Source organism: Lissotriton vulgaris, chromosome 11 (assembly GCF_964263255.1).
Source record: "Lissotriton vulgaris chromosome 11, aLisVul1.2, whole genome shotgun sequence".
NCBI lineage: Eukaryota > Metazoa > Chordata > Amphibia > Caudata > Salamandridae > Lissotriton > Lissotriton vulgaris.
This window is the reverse complement of record NC_141699.1, coordinates 299503678-299531525: the sequence shown is the minus strand read 5'-3', so window position 1 is coordinate 299531525 and position 27848 is coordinate 299503678. Positions and strand designations below refer to the sequence as shown.

Below are 27848 nucleotides of genomic sequence, written 5' to 3'. Positions count from 1 at the left end.
TTATTTGTGTTATGCCTAATGTGGTGCGAGGATCAGGCCTCCCAGCAACCTTGTGTTAGGTTATTCTTAGAGGGTGCAGTTCTCAGTGTGCAGACAGTGTACCAAGTGTACCAAGCACAACTGATATCAGAGCAATAACATATTATTCTCAAATAAATCACATCTTTCGTCTAGGTTGAAAGCTACAATAACAATTATGTGTCGTGTGCAAACTGAAGCCGAAGGAAAATATGTTGTTTAAACATTTAATAAACTCATGCTAACTTAACACAATATATAGAAAAGCAGTAACTATATGACAATGGTTAGAGGAGCACAATAGGTACAGCAGGCCCCACAGTGGAGGGCCCCATAGTGGAGGGCCATGGGGAAGAGGTCCTGCTAGGAGCCCCCAAAGTCATTTCCAACAGACTTTCCATGTCGGAAGAGTCGAAATGGAATGCCATCATAATTCCGACAGCGGATCCACCATCATGAAGGGATTATGGTGTCTTTCCAACACTGCTTGAGCACGTCGACAGCGCCACGGACGGTCTCTCCACCCATTGCCTCTGCATCGTAATGTGGAAGGCTGACCGCAGGGGCAGATCTACCAACATCATAATCCTCCACATAGTGAGTGTAGAGCTGTTGTTGCATAGTGGGGTTATTACTATTCTGATCATTCGGTTACAGTGCAAATATATTTTATTTCTGTGTTTCCCAAACCGTGGGTCGTGCCTAACGGGCATTCACAAGCCGATTTTTCGTGGGTCTGGAGAGCCCAAGCAATAAATAAAGATGGCTTTAAATAATGTATTTATCTTATTACATTTGTCCATGCCTAAAGACAGATGTCGAATGTCAGGCTATGTCTGTAGACAAACTGCTGTTTATTCTTTTAACATGGGATTGGTGTTTAATTTTCTTTCTCTGCCTGCAAAGTGAGAGGAGTTTTTAAAGTGAATTATGTGACAATCTTGGTGAAGTCCAGAGACTAGGATCTGTAAAAAAGCTTAACATTTCTGAATTAGCAGTGTTATACTGCTCTCGATTATAAATTCACAAAAATTACGAACTGGTTTGTCTTTTGAGTCTCAGAGACGTTTAGCCAATTTTCAACTTCTACCTTCCGACTGGTCTCATGCAATGGAGACTCGTTTGCCAAATGATTGCTTGCTAGATTATCAACTTCCAAATCAGACCAAAGCTGTTCAATTGAGACAAATATATAGTCAATATCCACTTCTAGACTGCCAATTCAGAATGAAGATCTAGGTGGGAAATGTTTAGGAGCTCGACAGTTTACGAAACTAGATTTTGTTAAGCTAAAAGACCACCGCTAGCTTAGCCCGAGTAGTCATTATCAGTTAATTTGTATTATCAGTGGAAGCATCTTGATCCATGCATTTTCTCAGATATGGCATTAACTTGCAATCTGTCCTGGATACATTCTACTCCAAGATCCCTCTTAAATCATGAAATTAGATATGCTAAACGATGTTCAAATGGCGAAATAACCTAGACCCTAGTCCAGTGCCTCAACAAATGGTTCAATAGTGACCTTGGCGTAACTAGACTGTTTGTTCACAACCAGGACCAGACCTTGAGAAGAGAATAGTACAACAAGCATTTTCAATGCAACGGCCTCACCTTTACAAAAGTTAGAGTTATTGGCATTGTAAATGACAATTTTTTTATTTATGTGTTGGTTTTGAAAACAGATAAATCAATGGCATTGTCATTTACAATGCCAATAGCTTAATCTCTTGCAAATGCGAGACCTATTGCATTTGCACCCACAGAGCCACACACACACAGAGCCACACACACACACACACACACAGAGCCACACACACAGAGCCACACACACAGAGCCACACACACACACACACAGAGCTACACACAGAGCCACACACAGAGCTACACACAGAGCCACACACACGCAGCCACAGAGCCAGATCCACAGAGCAAGAGCCAGAGCCACACACAGAGCCACACACACACAGAGCCACAGCCACAGAGCCACACACACACAGCCACACACACACACAGCCACACACAGAGCTACACACAGAGCTACACACAGAGCTACACACAGACAGAGCCACACACACACACAGAGCCACACACACACACAGAGCCACACACACACACACATTCACAGCCACACACACACACCGCCACACACACACAGCGCCACACACACACAGCGCCACACACACACAGCGCCACACACACACAGCGCCACACACACACACACACAGCACCACACACACACACACACAGCACCACACTGTACAACATGGCTAAAACAATCACATTGACAAAGCCAATCACTCTTATGTCGGTGAGGCCTACTGACTTTGCCAATGTTTTCTTTTGCTTGGCAATGAGATATACAGGCACTGACTTTTAGGAAGGAGCTACATCTCACTCGGAAATGACCAGTTGCAATGCATTCTACAAGTATGAAAATCAGACATATTCCCGCGGTACCATAAAGCATGTCCGGAGAGAAAATGATTGGGCCGACCATTTGCACTGATAATCCCTTGACTCTAATGCAGGGGAAAAAGAAATAGAAACACTTACTGACGTGACGAAGGCTGGGTAATGCGCCGTAGATGTTCCATATTGGAGGGGACCAGTTTCTCAAGGGCGCTGGTCACTAACAGGCTAGTCTTGGTATGGAGTGCAAGTCTCACACAGGTCCCCTTACTAGGGAGGCCCAGGAGACCGTGTCAACCCTTCCGCTCTCTGGCACAGTGCCAACAAAAACACTGTGTCCTTCCTTCTTGGCAGGTACTAATCGTCACTCCCTGGCATGGCCGGCCAACAGTGGCAGGTGGTGCGGCGATTGGTTTCCATCAGACAATAGCCGCCGCCGGCTAAGGTGCGGGCAAGCCGCTCCCTAGCCAGAGGACAGTGCAGACCAACAAACGAAGAAGATACACTACGAGCCCTGCAATAAGCTTCACGACCGGGCCCCTAGAGGCGTACAAACCAGATTGGAGGTTGGTTCCACCTTCCCTCTGGCTGAAGCTTCCACCCTATTACCATGTCTAATTTCCCCAAAAACCGATTAGCTGCAGGTTCTCCTCGTCCTAGCTGGCTGCATGACCGACTCCTTGCCTGCATGAAAGTTATTTTACTGTACGAGCTCCTCTTTCTTCTTCTTGGTCTAGGCTCAATCTTCTTTACCGGCCTTGTTACTCCTCTAATTCAACAAGATGTATGCTTCCATCCCTTCCTGTTCAACGTTCCCCTTTCAGCAGATTATTTTCTCTTTCCATATACTTACAAACCCCGCTTGCCGCCATGCTCATACTCACCAAGCCGCCTGCAGCCGACATCAACAGACCACGAAATGCAGCCAAAAACAAGAAAGAGAAACAAGCGCTCGCCATGTCTGTAAGCCTTGCCTTTTGTGATTGGGGGCGTGTTTTTCTTTCTCCCCTTTTCTCCATTGGCTGAAATGTAAACAACGGGCGTGTTTTTGACTTGTTGTTTACATTCCAGCCAATGGAAAGAGGAGAGAAAGAAACGAAAAAACCACGCCCCAATCCAAAAAAGAAGGGGGTTAGAGCGAGAGAATGACATCACTGAGACCTCTTCTCCAATGGCTGGCCGCCGTTTAGAAGGCCAGCCAATGGAGAAGAGGGGCGGGGTTTACCCTCGCTACTCAGAATCATTAAATCTCGCCAGCGAGACTGCCATTGTGCACAGCCTACGCTAGCCGAGACCTAAAAAGGGAATTTCAAGCTTAAAAAACATTTAAAACTTAACTTTTCTAGTATAAAGGTCATAACAAAATCCACGACTGTAGTACTAGTATTTCACAAGCAGACAATATTGCCAAAGGACTGTTTAGTATAGTCTCGGAACTCTCCATTCAGTACTTCAACTTTCATTAGCTTTATGACTGACTGACTGACACACACACACAGGAATTGCTGTCATCCTCCGTTAGCATTGGACTATAACGTCTAGAAAACTACAAAGCATTGGCCCTATTGAGGCCATGTATTTTAGTATTTCGGATGTAAGGCACTTGATCGCAGCAGGGGTGCCGATATACAACCCCCCTGCACACATCCATCCCGCCTTACGGAGCTTATTGCAACCTTTGCAGATCTCGCTTTGAGACATCCGCACTTCATCATTCTGGGAGATTTTAATCTTCACGTAGATAATTCCACATGCATAAAAGATTTTTACTTTGTAGATACTATGACAGGCATGAACTTCGATCAGAAGGTACGGGGCCCCACCCATTGGGCTGGCCATACTTTGGACCTCATATTTACTAATCAATCAGGCCTGTCTACCCTGGCTCCTCTCCCCCTCACCTGCTCAGATTATTTAAGTCCTTTTATCCTGACCTTTCCTCGGACGCCGGCCCTTTGTAGTAAGGCGGGTAACCTGGGTAGGAAATGGTACAAAGTAACTTGTGAGGCCCTTGAGCCTACTCTAGCTAAGGTGAACTGGCCGAACCAAGGCGATCTGAATACAATGGTAGCTAATTTTAATGAACAACTGTCCTCAGCTATAGATACCATCGCCCCCCTGCAACCTCGGTCCTCGGCGCGCGTCAAACCTACTGCACCTTGGTTTTCACAAGCCTTACGGGAAGAGAGGAGTGGTTGCAAAAGGCTTGAACGCCTCTGGCGACTCTCCTATGACCCTATTGCCAAAGCCATCTATAGAGCCGCGCTAAAAAAAATCATAAACTCAAACAGGCTACTATGAAAGACTTTTTTATGAACAAAATCAACGCAGCGGAGAACTCCGCGAAATCTCTGTTCTCAATTGTCAAGGAAGTTCCCAACCCTACGGCGGTTGCCAGCAAGACTGAACCCAGTCAAGAGCTCTGCGACAGTCTGTCCGATTTTTTCCATAATAAGATCACTGACATCTTCTCGGGCTTTAAGCAACCTGCTGTTAGTCGGTCAGATAACCTTGCCCACGACTCCTCCATCTCCCAGGACATAATGTTATCTAGCTTTGAACCAGTCTCTGTGGACACTGCCCTGTTGAAAGTTAGACAGTGCAAATCCGGTTCTCCACTAGATCCAGTCCCAGCCCTGACTTTTACCATACTGGCACCAGTAATCACAGCCCCTTTAGTCTATATATGGAATTCCTCCTTATCCTTAGGCCAGTTTCATAAGGCATGGAAGCAGGCCATGCTGCTGCCCATCTTGAAGAAAGCTGAGGCTGATCCAGCTGTCTTCAGTAATTACTGACCCATCTCACTCCTTCCAAAACCTGCTAAGATATTGGAAAGAATCGTGCAAGAGCAACTAGCCGCTTATCTGTAATCCAGAGGACTTCTTCATGATTCGCAATCTGGATTCCGATCTGGTTATAGTACGGAAACTGCCTTATTGGAAGTCTCCGAGACTATTCGCGAGAGCGTGGACAGAGGTGAGGTGGCCATGTTGGTCCTCCTCGACCTGTCCACAGCGTTCGATACTGTCTCACATACCATCCTGCTTGACAGATTGCACAATCTAGGGATTAGGGGCACCTCCCTGACATGGATAAGATCCTTCTCAACGGGAAGAACACAGCAGGTCTGGTGTCGACAGTTCGTCTCCAAAGAAAAAAAGCCCTTGAGCTGTGGAGTCCCCCAGGGTTTGGCTCTCAGCCCTCTGTTTTTTAATGTTTACCTTGCTCCTTTAGCTGAGGTCATAGAAAACTGCGGGGTCAGAGTTGTCTCTTACGCTGATGACACGCAGCTGAACTTTTCTTTTAGAGATCACTCTGACGAAGGCCTTTCTAACTTTAAACAGTGCCTCACAAAGATTGTATCATGGATGACTGGTAATACTCTCAAACTAAACATTGATAAAACTGAAGTGTTGTTTTTTAATCAAAAGGCCCCTTTGCCGCCATCGATGTGGTGGCGGTTGAGCTCAACCCGCCCCCACTTCCAGTGGACTCGGCTCGAAACTTGGGCTTTGTAGTAGACAACGAATTGTCGTGCATGGCCCAAATTAATAAAATCACCTCTGCCTGCTTTGCCAAACTACGTAAGATTAAAAAAATCTTTCTGTATCTCCCTTTAGACACGTGCAGGACGGTCATCAATGCCCTTATTACCTACCACTTGGATTATGCCGACAGCCTCTATGTGGGAGCTCCAGCCTACCTCGTCCATCGATTACAGATCATACAGAACGCAGCCGCCAGGCTGATCTGCAATATCCCGTACCGGCACTCAATTACCCCGCATTTGAGGAAACTCCATTGGCTCCCTGTTTCCTCCAGCATCCAGTTCCAGGCCCTGGTCCTGTCATTCAGGGCTCTGAACGGCAGGGGACCTGGATATCTCCAGCGTAGGTTCAAGCTGGTGCATTCGACCCGCACTCTCAGATCCAATAACCTCCGCCTTATGCTTCCCCCAGGTTCCAACGCAACAAGAAAGGAGGTAGAGCTTTTGCAATGGTCACAGCTAAGCTTTGAAATTATCTGCCCCTTAGTCTGTCTTATTGATTCAGAACCCCTGTTTAGACGCAACTTAAAGACCTGGCTTATTTCTAACCTCTAGCATGTATACTGGTGTTCGTGGTTTCTGCTGTCTGCAGCGCCAGGACACCCCTGCTGGGGGTAGCCGTGCGCTTAACAAATTTCAATAATAATAATAATAATTTATGTATCAACTTATGTTTGTTATTCCTCCGAAAGGAAAAAGTATCTAGTGAATTTGAAAATATCCCCTGCATTATTCTTGAGTATCTCTCAATGCCCGGGCCTACAGTTATGCCCTGTGGGAGCATTTACCTCTACTCTCACATGAAGTTTTAGACATCAAGTCTGACATGGGACCGTCTGGATTGCCTTATGACCCCTGCCAAGCCCACTTTTGTGAAATATGTGGTTTCCGCTATCTCTGAGCTGCTTGCATTTTTAACGGCTCTCTAGATCCAAAAATGGTATTTCCTCTTTACAGAAATCCCACCCTGGATCACCAAGACAAAACGTCCAGTCAATATGGTTATTGCTGTACCTTTTTAGTATATGCGAAAAAATAGTAATGCCCAAGGGTCTGAGTTTCATTGAGGGATTGGTCTTCAGTCATGTAGGATTTACCCAATGTGTGATTCCTTCAGCTTGGGTGATATTCGTGGTGAAATGAATGCAGTGGGGGAGCCCCTATTATGACAAATGTATAGACAGCTTTCAACAACATCTACTACTGTCTTCTAATAAAAAAGGGCTTCATGACAAGTATATGGTATTTCTGTAGCACAAACCTAGCCAAAAGGCAACTGACTTCTGGACATGGTCTTGAAACTTGGCTAGGTCAGCTTCTTTCTCTTCTCCTTTATGGCTGACTGTATACAGTGGCTTGCTTTACCCACATTTGCCCTCCCATTATGAACAGAAATTGGGTCACCCACGTACCGCAACTTTATCCCTCCTATTGTTTAATATCTATGTGTAAATCATGCTGCATCTTCTCCACAATCTGGGAGTGTTTGTTTACATGTATGCAGGTTACACACAGTAGATGTTTAGAGTTTCCAGTGATGTTATCCACATGTCTAGCCATTTATCTTACGACCTGATTAGAAGTAGTAAGACTGTAGAGGATGTCATATTTCTAAAGTTAAAACTTTTCAAACCAAAGTTTATGTTGACCAATCGCCTTCAACCAATGTGGTCATCCATTAATTAGTTAAGTCAACACTCAGGAGGTAACCAGTTGAACATTTAATATTGATATTCATACATCAACTATGTTGTAAAATGTACTATTGATGATCACTGTACTGTGCACTATTTATATTTGAAGAGTTTCTGGTTCAAGTAGTGACTATTTGTTAGGTACTGGACAATAAATCTTGATGTATACATATCAATATTGCACCTTCATCCGATTACCTCCGGAGTGTTGTTTTAATTGTATTACGTAAGTGATCACCGGAGTGAATAACCAGGGCGTCAAGAGGAGAGTAGCACCAGGCATTAGCCTGGTATACCTGCTGTTATATTATCCACTAATTGATTTTCATATATCTAATCTTCATACAATGCCAGCTTTCTCAATGTACAATCTTGGTATTCGAAACCACCACCAAATTTCCCTTGGTCCCCAGGTAACAGCTGTCACAAATTCCTGTTTTTTTCCTCTTACTGTAGTTTGTGGACACTGCCCTGAGCCCAACGGTGGTCAATGCCTTGACTAGTAAAGGGGTGAATACATGAACACCAGCTGTACAGAAGCACCTGAAGTCTTCTTGGTGCAGATAAAGCTCTGCAAAATGTGACAGTATGACTGCTCATGGAAGAGAAAAAGAGACCGACCTTATTTAAGCCAACTTTAACCCAAAGTAGGGTATACTGATCCACAAAAAGTCTCAGGCAGGTTCCTATTATTAGTTAATGGAGTGTAACAATTAGGTCTACCTAAACTTGATAGCTTGCGAACAGTTGACCATACTTTGAAAGCATTCAATAAGATCTTAAAGAGAACTCTTGAAGTAATGGAGTTCAATTTGCCTCCATAAGTTTCCCCAAACCCCTTCACCAATCAGTAACTCACAAGGAGAGGGGACATATTCAACTCCTACTTGAGGGGGGGGGGGGGGTTTATCTTGCAACAGGGCCACTAAATTTTGAAATATGGAAGCCCAGTATTATAATTTTAGATTTAGTTACCCCCACATACCTCTCTCTTTAGGGAGAGACAGGAATGTTAGGGCTCTTTTTGGTTTTGCATATGCCCAGACAAAACGGCAGATCAACTTTTCCAGTTTCTTCAACCAGAGATATCCTCTCTCTAAAGGGAAAGCACGAAACAAAGTAAACGATTTTGGCGAATTACTTGATGTTGTACCGCCCTGCCAATGATAGGTGTAAGTTATTTAATCTAAACAAATCTCTTTAGACCTTTCAATAAAGGGCTCAAAGTTTTCTTTAACAATGACATCCAAAGGGGGCTGGGGGGGCGTGGTCTGCAGCCCAAGATGGTGGTCGCTTAAGCAACGAGCTCCGGGTCGAGGCATTGCATCCATTCAATAATCCTTCATTACCTACCTTGTCAGATGGTGTTTCCAGCGCAGATGGTTTGTCCGCACTGGCGGGCTGCCTCGACGGTGCTCTCCGGAATCCTGTGACCCCTGCATAGTGGACTTTGAGTCGGCTGTGCTTTTCGGCCTATCCAGAGGCCTGATACGTGGATGGAGCAGAGCAGCGGACTGCCCTGAGTACTGGCTGGGCTGCAGGTGCCTGCTCCAGGCTGCAGTGGTGACTCTGGCTCCTGACCCTTGGGCCTCTGCGCCCTCTCTTCGGGGCTGCTGCTGCTTGGTTCTGCCTGCACCCGGACTTGGCTTGCCGGTGTGCTCCGGGTCGCTGCTGCCGCTTGGGGGTGCGTGGGGTGGCGTGCTGGTGCTGCGCTGCCCGCCGTAGCACCCCCCTCCCTCGGGGGAAGCCCCTGTTGATTACGGGACCGCCTCTCACCACACTTCAGTGGTGGGTCCCCTGCTGATATGCTGGGCTGAGGGATGGATGGTGGCGCTTGAGGCTGACCACTGACTGGTGCTCCTTGGTTCCCCCTCAACATCGTGGTGAGCGCTGCTGCTGGGCTTGGTGCCAGTGTGCAACGCCCTCTTCTCTTATGTGATCTAGACTGCTGGTAGCGCCTTGGGTTCTCCGGGCTGTTCTGTAGTCTGGCTTGGCCCGGAATACGGGGACAGGTTGATGTGTCCCCTCTGCCACCAGCCTGATAGCTGAGGTGGTGCGGCCCATTATTGATTAAGGAGGCCCTTTCGCGCCACAGGTCGGTGGCGGGTTCTTGGCTGGACCTGTGGTGATCCGCGCTGTGCTGGGGCTGTCGACAGACTGAGACGAGTCTTCTGCAGCATCTAGTGGCCCACCTTAGTGAAGAAGCTGGAGGGGCGCCAGACTGAACTGTGGACTGCTTGGGCTCTGCACCCCGGGAGCCACATGTTGTTCTCTTAAAACCCTTTACTCCGGCCCCTTTCCAGGGCATTGGAGGAGCCCACTATTGCATTGAGTGTCAGCTGCCCTACCCCGCCTGGGTGCCCCAGGTTACTATTGTGACTGGGTTGTATGGCATACCAGCCACTATCTTGTAGCCGTACTGCCGATTAGTGGTGGGTGCTTGGTGCCTGGCGTGGCTCCTCTCCGGCGGCCCCCTGACTGTGGATGCGGCAGAGTTTCTGACATTTATTCACTGTTGTCAAGTGTTCCTTGTATTGTAACGCCACGCCGCCGGCCAGGGACAAAGGAAAGCCTAGAGCGTCTACAAGGTCGGGGAGAGTGGGTTCTCTTTCTCCACCTTCGGGCCATTCATCAACCCTCTTTCATCATACAGAAGGAAATGTTGGTACCAATGCTTCAGTGGACAAACTGAACATTACCTAGCAGGAAATCCGTGATTCTCGGTCTGTGTTGGAAGCGCAACTAGGCATGATCTCAGTAGATCTCAATTTATTGAAAGATGATCATAAGAAGCTTGTTGAGAAAGTTAAAACTGCTAAGCAGAAGGTGGACAGCATGGTACCTCAAGTACAAGCCCATGAAGAGCAACTAAGTCATATGCGCCAACAGATCCACACCCTCCAGGCCCGGGCTGATGACGCGGAAGGCCGGGCACGCTGGAATAACCTCCGAATAGTAGGTCTGCCAGAGGGAACGGACGACTCTAAGCCCATGCAATACATAGAAAACTGGTTAAAGACTAGCGTGGCCCAGATCAGATTGTCCGCACATTTTACAGTTGAGCAGGCACATCGCGTCCCTACACGTCGACCAATACCAGGCGCCAACCCACGTCCCATCTTGGCCAGGATTTTGAATTTCAGGGATCGGGATCACCTACTGCAGGCGGCAAGGGACAATGGTCCACTGCAGATTGACAATGCGAAGATTTCAATATTCCCCGATTACTGGCGGTCCAGCGCAGAAGATTTTCCTTTATGGAGATGAAGGCACGAGCCCGGGCAGCGGGCCTGTCGTTTGCCTTATTGTTTCCAGAAAAACTGAAAATCCTCTACAATCAACGATCCCTGTTTTTTGATACTCCTGATAGTGCTTACGACTGGCTGGACAAGACGTTCCCCAATGAGACGTATGGACTCCTCACTGCCAAAGACACAGCGCCCCCCTCGGAGGCGTAGGGCTTCTTACTCAAAGCTTGGCCTCCAGTCCCCTGATTCGTCAACAAGTGATGGAGGACAGGTGAAGGGCACTACATATTGCCTCAACATTCCGCACCACTCGCCCATCTATCAGTACCAGTCTTTCTGAAGAAGTGAATACGGACACTGATTCTGATGGCAGCATTGAACTCTTTCCTTCTGTAACCACACAACTTAGCAATGATCCTTTAGCCTCAGCTGGTGCTTAGTTATGTGACACGTAATAATAATAATAATAATAAATCATTTTTAAAGCGCCTGGCTACACAAAAGACAGTGAGTCCCAGCGCTGAATGCTGCTAATTCACCAGAGGTAGATGAGGAAAGAGAAGGCCGTGAGCGGTAAAAAAGGCATGAAGATTACACACGAGGGAACAAAAGCGTTTTAAGCTTTCCGCGGAACCTGATTTCAGAAGGTTCCATTCGGAGATCGAGCGGAAGTTCATTCCAGTATTTGGAAGCCAAATATCTAAAAGAGCAGCCACCCATCCTGGCTCTGGTGATTCTAGGGGGTTTAAACAGCATCGCGCCGGACGATCTCAAATTCCGAATACGGCAGTGCATGGTAAGAAGATTTTTCAAATAGTCTGGGCCTTTGCCCTGGGCAATTCGATGCGCGAAACAAAGGGCTTTAAATTTAATCCGCTCCTTAACAGGGAGCCAGTGGAGTTTAGCAAGAGCGGTCTTACCAGATGCTCTGCGAGGAAGTTTGAGCACAAGGCGTGCAGCCGCATTCTGAACGCATTGAAGTTGATGTAGGCCTTTTTTACTCAAACCTAAGAGTAGAGCATTCCCATAATCAAGATGGAGGGTCACCAGAGCATGGACGATGGTCTTTCTGGCATCAATGGGGAGGAGATCTAAAACCTTACGAAGAACTGTCAGAATGCTGAAGCACCTACCTGTCACTTTACTGACATGAGATTTATAAGAAAGATCTGAGTCAAGCATTACGCCCAGATTTCGTACCGAGTCCACAGGACGAGGAGGGCTACCCAGTTCCGTAGGCCACCACATGTGTGACCATGCTGAGGCTGATTTCCCTACCACCAGTATTTCAGTTTTTTCGCCATTAAGGCGCAGGCAGTTGCAGTTCATCCATGCTGCCACTGATGAGAAACAACCTCGTATGACACTCTCAGCCTGTTGTTGACTCCCTGTCCTGTTCGAAGTGCTGTTTTTCTAAATATGCTCATTTACCTAAATGGTAGTAGGTTATGAAACGTGCATGTTGGTACGACAGGTGGGGACGGATTAGTAGGTCCCCTGGCCCGCATTCTGGGCGTTTTCATGTATTGGTCACTGCTATTGTGTGGATGTTGATAGTGTTAGCGACCTTCCCCCATAGGCGTTCGCATTTGTTGAATGTGAAGCATGTTACTCTTGTTTTCACGGTTTGGTCGAACGAAGTTTGGGCGTTGGACCCAGTATTGGGACATTGTTGAGTTATTTGTATCTATGATGCATGGTCTGGGGATTGTGGGTGGGCGGGTGTGGGGCGGTGGGTGGGGGGGGATTTCTTATGACTTTTTGATAATGTCTGCTGTTAATTCTTATACTTTTGTCTCATGGAACGTCCGAGGTATGGGGTCTATTGCTAAACGGCATAGAATAGCTGCACAATGACATTGTTGTAAAGCACACATGATATGCTTTCAGGAGACACATCTAGTTTCCTCCGAAACAATGAAACTACACAAAAGATGGCGGGGTCAATTTTATGCAGCCGCATATTCGGCCTTTTCTAGGGGGGGTGCCATCTGGATTTGGGTGGGAATCCCTTTTTCCCTTAGTGAGAGCAGAACTGATGGTCAGGGCCAGTTTGTCCTCCTATTGGGAGCATTAGATGGTAGACAAGCAGTGCTGGGGTCCCTATAGGCTCCAAATACAGATCAAGAGGCATTTTCAACAAGGGTCTCCCGAGCACTAGCTGACTGGTCTCATTTCCCATGGCTATTAGGTGGAGACTTAAATGCGGTGATTGACGTATATCTGGATCGTTTCAATCCCCCCCTTATTTAACACAACGACGAGGGCACAGGCCGTGGCCTTAACATGTTGGGCACAAGGCTGAAATTTATTGGAAGTATGGAGGGCTTCGCATGGGAATATGAGACAATATTCCTTTTACTCTTACCCCCACAAGTTACATACACATTTGGATTACTTTCTGTGTTCACCAGATTTATCCTCTTCTATTATACAATGCGAGTACCTGGGAAAGACTATATCGGACCATAATCCCGTAGAGTTATTGTTGAATTGGGGCCGCTCCCCTGCTCCTATTCCAAAGTGGAGAATGCAACCTATACAATTGGAGGACCAGGTGTATCAGGCCGCATTGACTACAGCTATTGATACATATTTTGTAGAGAATGAGGGTACTGCCTCGTACAGATCTATTGAGTGGGAGGCCTTCAAAGTGACTGTATGCGGGGTAGCCATGGGGACTTTGGCAGGGTCGCAGAGGGAAACGATCAGGAACATAACAGACCTAGAGAGGGACTTGCAGGCTCTGGAAGTAGCGGATCAGAGGAGCGCTGATGGTGTAGAGCCACTACAGTCCGCCAGGATTAAGTATGCTGAATTGCTGGAACGCTTACGCATGATAGATTTTAATGCCTAAACACTGCGCACACACTCCGAGGCGGATAGGGCAGGCACATTATTGTCAAGACTGATCCAACCTACGGTGAGTCCTACTTCCATTTTAGCTATGAATACAATTCATACCACGTTAGTTACCTCTCAGGGTGAGATCAATGCTGCCTTTCAGGAATATTATGCTAGTTTATATACCGCCACCCTCTTGAATGTCTCGGCTCCCACACTCTCCTTCCTGACCATGGTCCAACTTCCTACAGTTTCTGATTCAATCGCTAAAGACTTTGCAGCTCTGATTACTATTGCAGAGATCCGGGTAGCAATAAAGGCATTGGCCCGCAACAAAAACGCCGGGCTCCGACGGTCTCCCTGTGGAGTTTTATTCAACTTTTGCTGATAAGCTGATCCCTAAGTTATTGCAACTTTATACTTCCTCCTTGGATGACGGTGTCCTGCCCCCCACCACTAGGGAGGCGATAGTCACGTCTTTATTAAAACCTGATAAGGAACAGACTGACCTTCTGTACAAGATACTCAGTAAGGTTTTAGCATCGCAGCTACTTCCACTTCTTCCTCGATTGATCCATACGGATCAATGTGAATTCATACCCCAACGCAGCACCTCTCTGAATATCTACTGACTCCATTCCCTAATGCACGCAGCGTCAGAAACTTCACCTCTTGCTGGTTGCTTGTCTTTAGACGTGCGCCAAGCCTTTGACACCCTAAGCTGGCCATATATGCTAGAGGTATTATCTAAATTCGGCTTGCCCCAGTCATATTGTAAATGGATTAAATTGTTGTATACTAGTCCTACAGTGCGTGCTAAGACAGGCACGACCATCTGTCCCTCTTATACTATCTCGCGGGGTACGCGCCAGGGTTGCCCCTTACCCCCCATGCTCTTTGTGTTAGCCCTCGAACCTCTTGCACAATATCTGCGTCAGGTCTTATGGCATTCCCCTTGCGTGGAGTGATACACTCGGTATCACTATATGCGGATGATAGGTTTATATATTTCCGAGATTTGGATGCCAATAAATACACGATAGCCGCTGCCTTTTCTAGTTTGGGGGAAATTTCTGGCCTGTGTCTTAACGCCTCTAAATCAGTCGCCTTCTCCTTCTATAATCCGTATACTTCTCCCTCTTTACAATTTGGTCAGATGCAATTCAGAGTCGAACCTGTTACTTTTAAATATTTAGGAATGAAGGTATATAGATCCATCCGCGATACCATAGATGGTAATGTAGTGCGCACCAATAATTCGCTACGCTCCCAGATCGCCTTCTGGAATACGTTGCCATTGACGGTGGCTTGGCGGTGTTGAAAATGGTTATGTTGCCCCGCCTCCTTTATCATTTTGTGAACCTACCGGTTTTCCTCCCGGCCTGGATTTTTAAAACAATTGACATACTGTTGTCATCCTTGATATGGGAGACGGGCAGCCACAGATTGGCGCTGACTAAGTTGCATCTACCTAGTGCTGCGGGGGCATGGGGCCGCCTGATTTAAAAACGTATTGTATAGTGGGACAATTACAGTGGATGGCATATTGGTTGGCGGGTAAGAATTTATTTGAAATTGACCACTTCCTGGATTAATCGAATCAGTGGGTGGACGCGAGAGGGGGTGGGGACAGTTGGTGATCTCTTCTTGGATGGCCACTTGATGCCCCACGAGGAGTTTGCAGGTACTTATTCGATGCCTGGAACCCTGTTTCTCACTCATGCTGCAATTGTGCACTTTATTCGGAGTTATTGGTACATAGATCAAAGAGAACTTCCAACTTTTCAATTGCTGAAATCGCTACAAGCTATAGGGCACGGCGACATTTGGTGCGCTGGCTCTATCGAGGCTTGAGGGAACATTTACATATTCCATTATTGCATCTCGAGCAGAAATGGGACATGATATTAGGGCGGGAACTAGATGACAGGGAATGGGCCCAAATGTTAGAACACCCTCGGCGAGTCTCTCGTAATTGTCGTCTAAAACCGATTCAATTATTCATATTGCATAAAGCGTACCTTGCCCCGGCAACGATACGAAAGATGTTTCCAACTGCGTCCAAGGTGTAAGGCGCCTGAAGCTGATTTTCTTCATATGATATGGTATTGTCCGGTGCTGCGGGGGTTTTGGTCAGAGGTTGTCCAGAGTCTGGTAGCCCTGATAGAGAGCACACCATGGGACACAGTTGAGGCCTGTCTCCTGGGGCTCTACCCCCTCTCTAGGAAGGCGAAACTGCTACGTAGATTTGCAGGATTAGCCTTGATGCTAGCTAAACGTATGATCACGCAGCACTGGAAGTCTAATTCAGCGCCCGTGCAGGCACTTGGCGTGAAGAGGTGATCAGGTGGGCGGTTGCTGAGAGGGAGACTTTACAGCGTGAGGAGTATAGGGGACTGCGAAAACTGCCAATTCCTCTGGATTGAGCGCACCTAGTAGAACTATTTAAGGCTGCTGTGGGGGGTAAGTTGAGGACTCACAGATTGTAGTGCAAGGAAATGGTACAGGTGTCTGATTGCTAATGGTATGATGCCTAAACTCACTCTTCCCTTGTGCCTCCCATTCCTTTCCCTTCTCTCCTACTCTGCCCCTTTTATCCTTCTCTGCTTTTCCCCTTCAGGGGCCCTTTCCCACTCCCCTTCTTCCCCCCCCCCCCCCGTGCCCTCTCCCTGGTGGTACCAGACCTGACAAACACCAGATGCAAGAATATCAGCTGGGTGTATTGTCTATGTGACGGCAAATGGGTTAATTGTTTAGTTTGGAAGTTATTGGGGGTGGGATATGCTGGGCGGGAGATTAAAGGAGTACTGCGACTAGTCGATTATAATTGGGTCATCATTCAGTATACAATTTGTACATTAATACTGCTAATATTGTTGCACTTTATGTGGAGTGGATTTACTCAGTATATGCTTTGATCCAGGACACATGCAGGATTACTGCTATATTGTGATTGGAATTGTAAACAAAACGATTACTATCGACTGTGTACACATGTATATTATCTTCAGTACTCAATAAAAATATTTAACAAAAAAACTTAAACAAACAATGTCCTCACGGGAGATCTGTTTATTAACCATAGTCACTGTATTTTCTTTATTTAACAAATATCCTGAGATAAGCCAAAACTCTCTCTCTCTTCTCTCTCTCTTCTCTCTCTTCTCTCTCTCCCTCTCCTCTCTCCTCTCTCCCTCTCCTCTCTCCCTCTCCATATCTAAGGCTATATCGTCTGCGTAAGCTAGAGTTTGGGTTTCCAAACCACTAAACACTGTAAGAGGGATGCTGATATGTTGCTCAAGCTTATGTGTAAATGGGTCTATGTATAGGGCGAAAAGGAGTGGAGAGCATATATACCGCTGCCTGCCCCCCCTCAAAAATCTAAAAAATTATAAATGGTTATATTCGCTGCTCAACCAGCATATACAGAACCACTAATTAAGATCCTGACAGTATACATATCTCACACAAGAGCAAAGGACATAAGAACATCTGCCACAACTGTGACCTTTCCAAGCAAGGACATTGACATCTCAGTGACATTATAGAACAGTATAGAAAGTCACTAAGTGACTTTCCACGGTTAAGAGGCAGTGTCAATATGCCAGGCAACAACAGCTGCGATAGTGGAGTGGTGTTAATAGTGTATCGATTTGTTAGACTGTGTCAAGAGTGCGTTGGTGAATGAGCTAAAGAATCCACTGTTGTAAAAACTCTACTGACACCGAGAATGACAGTGCCTTATTGGTGCAAAGGTAAATAGGAAGTAAGAACCACTGAATAAGACAACATGGAGTAGAACTCAACTAACAGCAATAGTCTTGTGCTGACAAGGTCATGCAAAGTACAACAATGTTGTCAAAGACTATGCAGTAATGCAGCCAATGAACATGTGTCGCATATGTCAAGGACAATGTAAAATGGAGTTTGCTGAGGTAATCAAAACGATTTGCTAGATTACTGAAGTCATGAAGACGTCAGTTAAAATGGGTTTCAGATTTCACTGGTCCTGCAAACGTATACAGTAGCACATATGTAGTTGGTATTTCTAAATAACCAACCTAGCCATAAGGCAGCAGAGTGCTGTACAGGGCGAAAGAAAAAAATAAAGTCAACATGTGATAGGACAGGTAGCTGTGAAGTAGTGTCCTTTAGAGAGGTGAGTCTTCAACTCCTTTTAGGTCGAGCTGGACTAGCATCCGTAGGATGCTGTCCAAGTTCGACAACTATAGTCATCGACTTCGGGGGGTTAGGACAAGAGGGTGCCACGCGCTTTAACCTGTGGATTTGACCTCGTGCACGCGCACGTCGGCTCCGTCCACATTCGCAGCAATTCCAGCGCTGTGCACATCCCCACACTTACACACATGCGTGCGCATACACACTGACAGACACTCGCTCGCTCACACACTCTCCCCCCTCCCCCAGTCATCGGGCTCTTTTAAACACACACACGCATACACACAGACTCCAAGACACATACACACACGCACGCTCACACACATACAGAGCCCCCCGCCGCCCCACGCACACACACATGCCCCCCGCCCTCGCAGCTCAGCAAAGGCCCCCACTCACCGGTACTCGTCTCCAGGCGAGGGCTCGTTGCAGGCGGCGGCGGTCTCTTCCTTCTTTGCGTGCGAGGCTCTCTCACCTCACGGGAGCCCGCCCGGGCTTCCGGTGTGTCTTGACGTCTTGCCCCCGGCCTGCCTGACTTCCGCCCGGGATTGTACACCTTGTTTTTCTTGCCGTCTGTCTCGCTGTGTGTTATCTTCCGGTCCTAGTACCGTCAAGTGGTCAGTATTTGGTGAAGCTAGTTTTAAACTGGTGACGTGTTTAATTATGTAACATGACATTTTACACTTATAAACTGCTTTATTATAAATAATCGCTGTTGCGTCTGCAGTTTGGTACGGTGTTTACGAGTTGATGGCTGGTTTTTTTCCCCATATATACGCCTGTGTGTGTGTTTATATAGATACATATTCACAGATATATATGCGTTATAGTTTAAAATATGTATTCATGTGCATTTACATGCGTGTATACCAGTGATTCATCATGAGGCAATGCTAGATATGAAACCGCTACACACATTTAACATGTGTCTGGTTTTTGTTGTGAATCGCCTTTTTAAACACGTGATTTCATTGCCATGTTTTCCTGCATGTGTTTCAGATTAACTCATTTCTCAGCCTGCGTGTACCGTTTAATGTCACCTTTCTTATATCTACCCGTCGTCTGCACCAACTGTAACTTAATAATGAAAAATACGACTATTCCTGAATAAACCCTTTTTCTTTACCGACAAATATATTCGAGTCTCTAGCAGTGTATTTTGTCCTTGTTTACTTTGTAGCGCCTCGACGTTCACCGCGGCACAAAACACGTTTTTTCCGTAAAACAGTAACGATCATGTTTAACCATAAATAACTCTTAACCGATCTTAGTGGAATGTTAAAATACCTGTGAAGGTGAGGCGAGGTACATTTAATAAAAACACTATTTATTAAACTACAAAGATATCACAAAACAACAACATGGGGAACAGGCAGGGTTTTGTAAATGCCCCCCTTTGATTCAAATGTGCCTTGACGGGAAATTACTGTTTTCAGCGCTACAGTCACAGTTCACAACAGCGATCTTTTACTCATCCTGTATTCAAACCTCAAGTCGGCATTTCCTGGTCTTTAGTACATGTTCGCTGGTCGGCAGCTGCCTCACTACATGTTCGTTGTTTTATTAATACATATAAAATTTTACACGCCACCGTCTCCCATCGAGCGTGCGTGAGTTTACAAACTACACGTGCAATGTCAACAACAGGGGTAGCTCACAGCCGAACAAATCTCAGATATAGTTAATAAAAAACGGAATCCTGGGAAAGTCCAACTTTGTGCAGGCAACAAACATCAACTGGTTCACTCTCGAGAGGGGGACAAATATTGGAACTTTAGGCCACACACACTGCGCACTCACACACTGCACACTCACACTGCTTTAGGTCACACACACTGCGCACTCACACACTGTGCCCTCACACTACTTTAGGTCACATACACTGCACACTCACACACTGTGCCCTCACACTACTTTAGGACATACACACTGTACCCTCACACTACTTTAGGCCACACACACTGCACACTCACACAATGTGCACTTACACACTGCGCACTCACACTTCTTTAGGCCAGACACACTGAGCCCACATACTACTTTAGGCCACATACACTGCGCCCTCACACTACTTTACTCCACACACTCTGCACCCTCACACACTCTGCACCCTCACACACTCTGCACCCTCACACACTCTGCACCCTCACACACTCTGCACCCTCACACACTCTGCACCCTCACACACTCTGCACCCTCACACACTCTGCAACCTCACAAACTCATTGCCACATAATTATATGCTACATAATTACACTGCACTCAATGCAACATACACTCCAAACGATACCACTCAGTGCCACATAATTACACACCACATAATTACACTCTACTAAATGCAACACACACTCCACACAATACAACTCAGTGCCACATAAATATATGCTACATAATTACAATGCAACATACACTTCAAACAATACCACTCAGTGCCACATAATTACACTCCACACAATTACTCTACTGAATACAACATACACTCCTCATAATACCACTAAGTGCCACATAATTATATGCTACCTAATTACATAGCGCTCAACGCAACATACGCTCCAAATACCACTCAGTGCCACATAATTACACGCCACATAATTACACTCTACTGAATACAACATACACTCCAGACAATACCACTCAGTGCCACATAATTATATGCTACATAATTACATAGCGATCAACGCAACATACGCTCCAAATACCACTCAGTGCCACATAATTACACGCCACATAATTACACTGCACTCGATGCAACATACACTCCAAATACCACTCAGTGCCACATAATTACACGCCACATAATTACACTGCACTCAATGCAACATACACTCCAAATACCACTCAGTGCCACATAATTACACGCCACATAATTACACTGCACTCAATGCAACATACACTCCAAATACCACTCAGTGCCACATAATTATACGCCACATAATTACACTGCACTCAATGCAACATACACTCCAAATACCACTCAGTACCACATAATTACACGCCACTCAATGCAACACACTCCAAATACCACTCCGTGCCACATAATTATATGCTGCATATTTACACTATTGCCCTCACTCTTTCTATCGATCTATCGCCCTCACTCTATGTATCGCCCTCACTCTATGTATCGCCCTCACTCTATGTATCGCCCTCCCTCTATCTATCGCCCTCCCTCTATCTATCGCCCTCCCTCTATCTATCGCCCTCTCTCTATCTATCTATCGCCCTCCCTCTATCTATCTATCGCCCTCCCTCTATCTATCGCCCTCCCTCTATCTATCGCCCTCCCTCTATCTATCGCCCTCCCTCTATCTATCGCCCTCCCTCTATCTATCGCCCTCCCTCTATCTATCTATCGCCCTCCCTCTATCTATCTATCGCCCTCTCTCTATCTATCTATCGCCCTCCCTCTATCTATCTATCGCCCTCCCTCTATCTATCTATCGCCCTCCCTCTATCTATCGCCCTCCCTCTATCTATCGCCCTCCCTCTATCTATCGCCCTCCCTCTATCTATCGCCCTCCCTCTATCTATCGCCCTCTCTCTATCTATCTATCGCCCTCCCTCTATCTATCTATCGCCCTCCCTCTATCTATCGCCCTCCCTCTATCTATCGCCCTCCCTCTATCTATCGCCCTCCCTCTATCTATCGCCCTCCCTCTATCTATCGCCCTCCCTCTATCTATCGCCCTCCCTCTATCTATCGCCCTCCCTCTATCTATCGCCCTCCCTCTATCTATCGCCCTCCCTCTATCTATCGCCCTCTCTCTATCTATCTATCGCCCTCCCTCTATCTATCTATCGCCCTCCCTCTATCTATCTATCGCCCTCCCTCTATCTATCTATCGCCCTCCCTCTATCTATCGCCCTCCCTCTATCTATCGCCCTCCCTCTATCTATCTATCGCCCTCCCTCTATCTATCTATCGCCCTCCCTCTATCTATCTATCGCCCTCCCTCTATCTATCTATCGCCCTCCCTCTATCTATCTATCGCCCTCCCTCTATCTATCGCCCTCCCTCTATCTATCTATCGCCCTCCCTCTATCTATCGCCCTCCCTCTATCTATCGCCCTCCCTCTATCTATCGCCCTCCCTCTATCTATCGCCCTCCCTCTATCTATCGCCCTCCCTCTATCTATCGCCCTCCCTCTATATATCTATTGCACTCACTCTATCTATCTATTGCACTCACTCTATCTATCTATTGCACTAACTCTATCTATCGCATCACCACAGCATCACTCAGCACCACCACAACATCACTCAGGGGCACCACAACATCACTCAGGGGCACCACAACATCACTCAGGGGCACCACAACATCACTCAGGGGCACCACAAAATCACTCAGGGGCACCACAACATCGCTCAGGGGCACCACAACATCGCTCAGGGGCACCACAACATCACTATGAGCTACTACAGCATCACTGAACGCCACAGCATCACTCGTTGCCACCACATCACTCAGCACCACCACGGCATCAATCTGTGCAACCATTCAACAACTGGTTCAAATATGTTCTCTCAATGTTTCAAGCTTTATTACAAATGTCACAAAAAGATGTTAATATTTCACTTCTGTTCTTGGATTTTCATCACAATAAAATACACTGAACATAATCTTCACAAAAGTTATTTACAAAAGTTTAAGTTATTCAATCAATCAATCAATGCATTTTTAAAGCGCGCTACATACCCGTGAGGGTCTCAAGGCGCTGGGAGGGGGAGGGGGAGGGCCCGCTACTGGAGGAATAGCCAGGTCTTGAGAAGTCTTCTGAAGGCCAGCAGATCCTGAGTCTGTCGTAGGCTGGTGGGGGGAGCGTTCCAGGTTTCGGTGGCGAGGTAGGAAAAGGATCTGCCGCCGGCGGTGGTTTTTCGAGTACTAGGAACTGTGGCGAGGGCGAGGTTGGCTGAGCGGAGGCTTCGGGTGGGGACGTGGAAGCTGAGTCGGTTGTTGAGGTATGTAGGTCCGGCGTTGTGTAGTGCTTTGTGTGCGTGGATGAGAAGTTTGAAGGTGATCCTCTTGTTGACGGGGAGCCAGTGCAGGCCTCTCAGGTGGGGTGTGATGTGGCTGCGTCGGGGGACATCGAGGATCAGGCGTGCCGAGGCGTTCTGAATTCGTTGTAGTCGTCTCAGGAGCTTGGTTGTTGTTCCTGAGTAGAGAGCGTTCCCGTAGTCGAGTCTGCTGGTGACGAGGGCCTGGGTGACGTTTTTTCTCGTGTGGGGGGGGGTTCCACTTAAAGATCCTGCGGAGAATTCGGAGGGTGTTTAAGCAGGATGCAGAGACGGCGTTGACTTGCCTGGTCATGGAGAGGGTGGAGTCGAGGATGACTCCCAGGTTGCGTGCGTGGTCTGTGGGTTCCGGGGCTGTGCCTAGCGATGTGGGCCACCAAGAGTCGTCCCAGGCCGATGGGGTGGGTCCGAGAATGAGGACCTCCGTCTTGTCTGAATTCAGCTTCAGTCTGCTGTCCTTCATCCAGTCGGCTACAGCCTTCATTCCTCTGTGGAGGTTGGCTTTGGCAGTGTGGGGGTCTTCGGTGAGGGATATGATCAACTAGGTGTCATCGGCGTAGGAGATGATGTTGAGGTTATGTTGACGTGCGACGTGGGCGAGCGGTGCCATGTAGATATTGAACAGCGTCGGGCTGAGGGAGAATCCCTGTGGGACGCCGCAGATGATCTCGGTGGTTTTTGAGCGGAAGGGTGGGAGGCGGACGCTCTGTGTTCTGCCGGAGAGGAAGGATGTGGTCCAGACCAGGGCCTTCTCTTGAATTCCGGCGTCATGTAGGCGTGCTAATAGGGTGCGGTGGCAATCTGTGTCAAAGGCTGCTGATAGGTCCAGGAGGATGAGGGCGGCTGTTTCTCCTTTGTCCATTAGGATCCTGATGTCGTCAGTGGCGGCGATGAGGGCGGTCTCGGTGCTGTGGTTGCTGCGAAAACCGGATTTGGAAGGGTCCAGGATGTCTTCGAGGTAGCGAGTTAGCTGTTTGTTGACAATCTTCTCTGTCACTTTTGCCGGGAATGGGAGCAGGGAAATGGGCCGGATGTTCTTGAGGTCCTTGGGGTCCGCCTTTGGCTTCTTAAGAAGGGCGTTGATCTCGGCGTGCTTCCAGCTTTTCGGGAAGGTTGCTATCTCGAAGTTATTGCCATTATGAATTACAATAACTTTTATTTAAGTATTAATTATTCAAAAAAATTAAAAGCCATTGTTATTTGTAATATCAATACATCTAAGTCACGTAACAACACATAATGCATTACAAATGCTATAGGTGTCACGTTTGCGAAAGTTATAACTATTGGCACTGCAAATGACAAAGCTATTAATTTTGCTATTTTCAAAACCAAAACATAAATAAAAAATTAGGCATTTACAATACCAATAGCTCAAACTTTCCTAATGCGAGACCTATTGCATTGCAAATGCTTGTTTAGATTGGAACAGAGTTGGGGCAGTCCCGAGGGATAAGGGAATGTAATTATAGATCCTGGGTGCATAAATGGAAAAGGCCTGCTGACTTGCTTTTAGTTTATTACACTTCTTAGCCTACAGTTGGATGATGAGCTGGTTGTGGGTGTGCCAAGAACCACCAGAGATGCGAGTTTGTCTGCAAGATAAGTAGGGGTGCTAGTCATGATGAATGGATTAAATGATGCAGCTGGTTTTGAACATGGTGTGAGTAAGCAAGGGGAGCCAATAGAGTGCCATCATGAAGGAGGTGATGTGAACATATTTCTTCAAGCCTTGGATGAGATGTCATGCAGCATATCAGAAACCATTATGGGGACCAGCGTGAAGAACGGAAGGCCATGGAACAGGGCGTTACAATCATCCAGATGTGAACGTGTGAAGTTGTTTTCTAAAATAAATAGTTTCGTCTTTTTAAAAATGCAGCCAATACCATGCCGCTGTTGTAAACCCTTCAGTAGTGTCACCGAAGTTAGGATATGGGACGAGGTATTAGCAAGAACATGATATCAAGTTTAGGCTAGGAGGCAGCGACAGCGCTTCGCCGTAAAAGAAAATGTAACACTTTGCCACAGGAAAATAAAAGGCAGTGGTTGTGACAGGGCACCTGTGTGGTGCGTGCAGCAGGCAACAGCTGTCTGTGTAGTGGGTCTACGTGTTAACTGATTAAAGAGAAACCATACTGCCATTATGAAATGTTAGAGTGGCGTCAGCGTACTGTGCGGTTAACATCATTTAATAATGTCCAAGTGGTTGCTGGTAATCACAATGAAAGGCATTAAAATGCCCTTAAAGAAGTTGTGATCACGTTGGTGGTATGACAGTGGAAACAACGTGGAGGCGTATGAGCTGTGCTGGGGACAACGTAACGTGCACTACAGTTTAGAGTAGACAGAAACATCTGACTGCGAATAAACAGTATCGGTGCGTAGTGACAATTTGCTAATCGAAATAATTATGTTGGGAGTAAACATGCTGATGGTAGTAACTTGGAATAGTATCTCTGCCAGTGTGCATGTCCACCCTCAAGCGTGCAGAGAAGTCAATATAATGCGCCATTCAACGTACAGTGCAGCACTTCAAAGTAGCTGCAATGAAGAGTCAGCATGCAGTAATGTTTAAATTAGCAGTCACGAGGTAAGTTTAATTATCATTAGGAAGCGGGCCTGTCATTATCCACTGCACCCTTCTTGTCAATGTAAAGTAATTAACCCCTGCCCACCAAGGCCTTTTACCAGATCACTGATGAGCTGCTCCACCAGTCCCACTCCTCGGCTGGTTCTAATCTCGGGTACGGGGTCCTTGGGAGCCTCCGTCCTGCTGATGGTCCTGCTCCCTTCCAGGAGGCTCTCGGCCAGCTCCAAGTAACCCGGACGAGGAAGCTCCGGTCGCCTCCGGTGAACCGCACGGGAAGACACCGCAGGGGCCCCAGAGGTAGAAGCAGAACCTCTGGAGGAGGGGCCCCTGACAGAAGCCACGGGTAAGGAGCTCCATTCACGCACCGGCTCCACCGGGCCCTTCTCCTGTCGCCGATACTCCTCTGTCCTTCTGCCCTGCTGGTCTCTCCTCCTCAGAGGCCCCCCTCCAGTGATATGTCTTTTGATTTCTTCCTTCCAATTTCGCCGGAACTCCCGCAAAGAGGAGTGTCCAGACATCTTAACAAGGGTCTCAAACCCAGCCTGGGTTCTTCCGGGGTCGTGGTTCCCTCGATCACCGTAACAGTGATGAAGCCCGCGCGGTAGTCAACTCCATCGGAATTATTATATTTACATAGTACTGTAGTAAGGATGAAATGGAGGCAGCCATGTTATGGTCAGGCGCGATGTCACGTGACCTCAGCTTCACGTAGAGAATCAGCAACCCTATGACGTCGGCATGACCCTAATATAGAGTCGTTCAGACCGAACACGCCCCATATGCCCATACCCGGTTTTGCTGCCTGATTATTTAAAAGCTTCTCCGATCCAATCAATGCCAGATGAAACGCGTGACTGTACCAATGCTCCGACTGGGAAACAAATCGAGCTAATTTCGTCTTCTGTCTTGTAATTGTCTTTCTTCAATAACACTCCTTAGCATAGCTGCCCAGGTTTCAGAGTGCCATGTGTGACATTTTTATAATTTCAGTGTTATTATGAGTGACATTTCAACGAGTTTGAGTGACACTTTCTCGCAAGCAAAACAAAGCAATGAAGACGAGAGAAAGATAAATATTGCAAATTACAACTATTTACTCAATGAGAAACCACGTACTGTTCCTCAGTGCACCCCTGCTTCCTTCGTTGCAGGAGTGAAATGTCTGGCAGGCATTACTGCACTGTGTGAAATGGACATCAGTGAAGTTTGAATGGGAGCATCAGAAGGTTGTTGTAATGATGAAAGCTATGGGCCCTGGGCCCTCATGTTAGGCGCAGCAATGATGGACACGGACACCAGGAATGAGTGGTAGGAAAGGTCTCAAGCACGTGCGCTCGGCTTCTTTTATTGGCAGCGTCATGTGACACCATGACGTCTGTGGTGGTTGGGTGTAGAGTGTGTTACATCACACAGGAACACTAGAACGTGTCCACACTAAGACACTACATCACTCCCCTTTTTAATCATTGAAAAGACCCAACTTCATAATTCACATTGGGGAAAATAACATATCTCAGGATGCAGTGAAGTGTTCAGTTCCGCCATGCTTTTCTATCCGCCGCTGCTTGGAATTGGCAGATGGAGTTCAATCTGTTTCGGGGAACCTTAGTCCGCTTTGGCACCGGTTGGTGGTGCTCGATGGAAACAATCTGTAGGCGACTGGGTAGCCCCTTTGTCCTCACAGTCTTCCTGTTGTTGACTTCCGTGGTAACGGGTGCGGTTGGAGTTCTTGTAGTACGCCGTGGAATGATGGTTAAGTACCAGTTTCGGCCTTGGACTCACAGTGGGGACCTACTTTGCACTGACTTCTTCTTCACTCTTAACTGTGGCAACGGCCACGTGGGTATACTTCCTTCCATTCTTAAACTGTGGCAACGGCCACGTGGATATACTTCCTTCCGCTCTAGCAGTGGCAGAGGTGCCACATGTCTCTCCTTTTCTTCTTTCTTTTCACGGTGGCAATGGTGCCACACAGATCTCTCCTTTTCTTCCTTTCATTTCACAGTGGCAAACGTGCCATGCAGATCTCTCCTTTTCTTCCTTTCTCTTCACAGTGGCAAACGTGCCAGTGGCAAACGTGCCACGCAGATCTCTCCTTTTCTCCCTTTCTCTTCACAGTGGCAAACGTGCCACGCAGATCTCTCCTTTTCTTCCTTTCTTTTCACGGTGGCAGAGGTGCCACTCAGGTCTCTCCTTTTCTTCCTTTCTTGTCATGGTGGCAGACATGCCACTCAGATCTCTCCTCTTCTTCCTTTCTGTTTCACAGTGGCAGACTTGCCACACAGATCTCTCCTTT

The 27848-nt window shown here is 47.0% G+C and overlaps 1 protein-coding gene across 1 annotated transcript in view; it reads right to left on the bottom strand.

Annotated features, from left to right (window-relative positions):
• Positions 1–26266, bottom strand: part of FBXW8 (F-box and WD repeat domain containing 8) — a 599303-nt gene extending 573037 nt beyond the window's left edge. Inside the window, exon 1 of the mRNA XM_086943265.1 lies at positions 25651–26266. Coding sequence (XP_086799391.1) covers positions 25651–26070 — 420 coding nt within the window. The 5' untranslated portion in view covers positions 26071–26266. The remainder of the gene's footprint in view (positions 1–25650) is intronic.
• Between the last annotated feature and the right edge of the window lie 1582 nt (positions 26267–27848).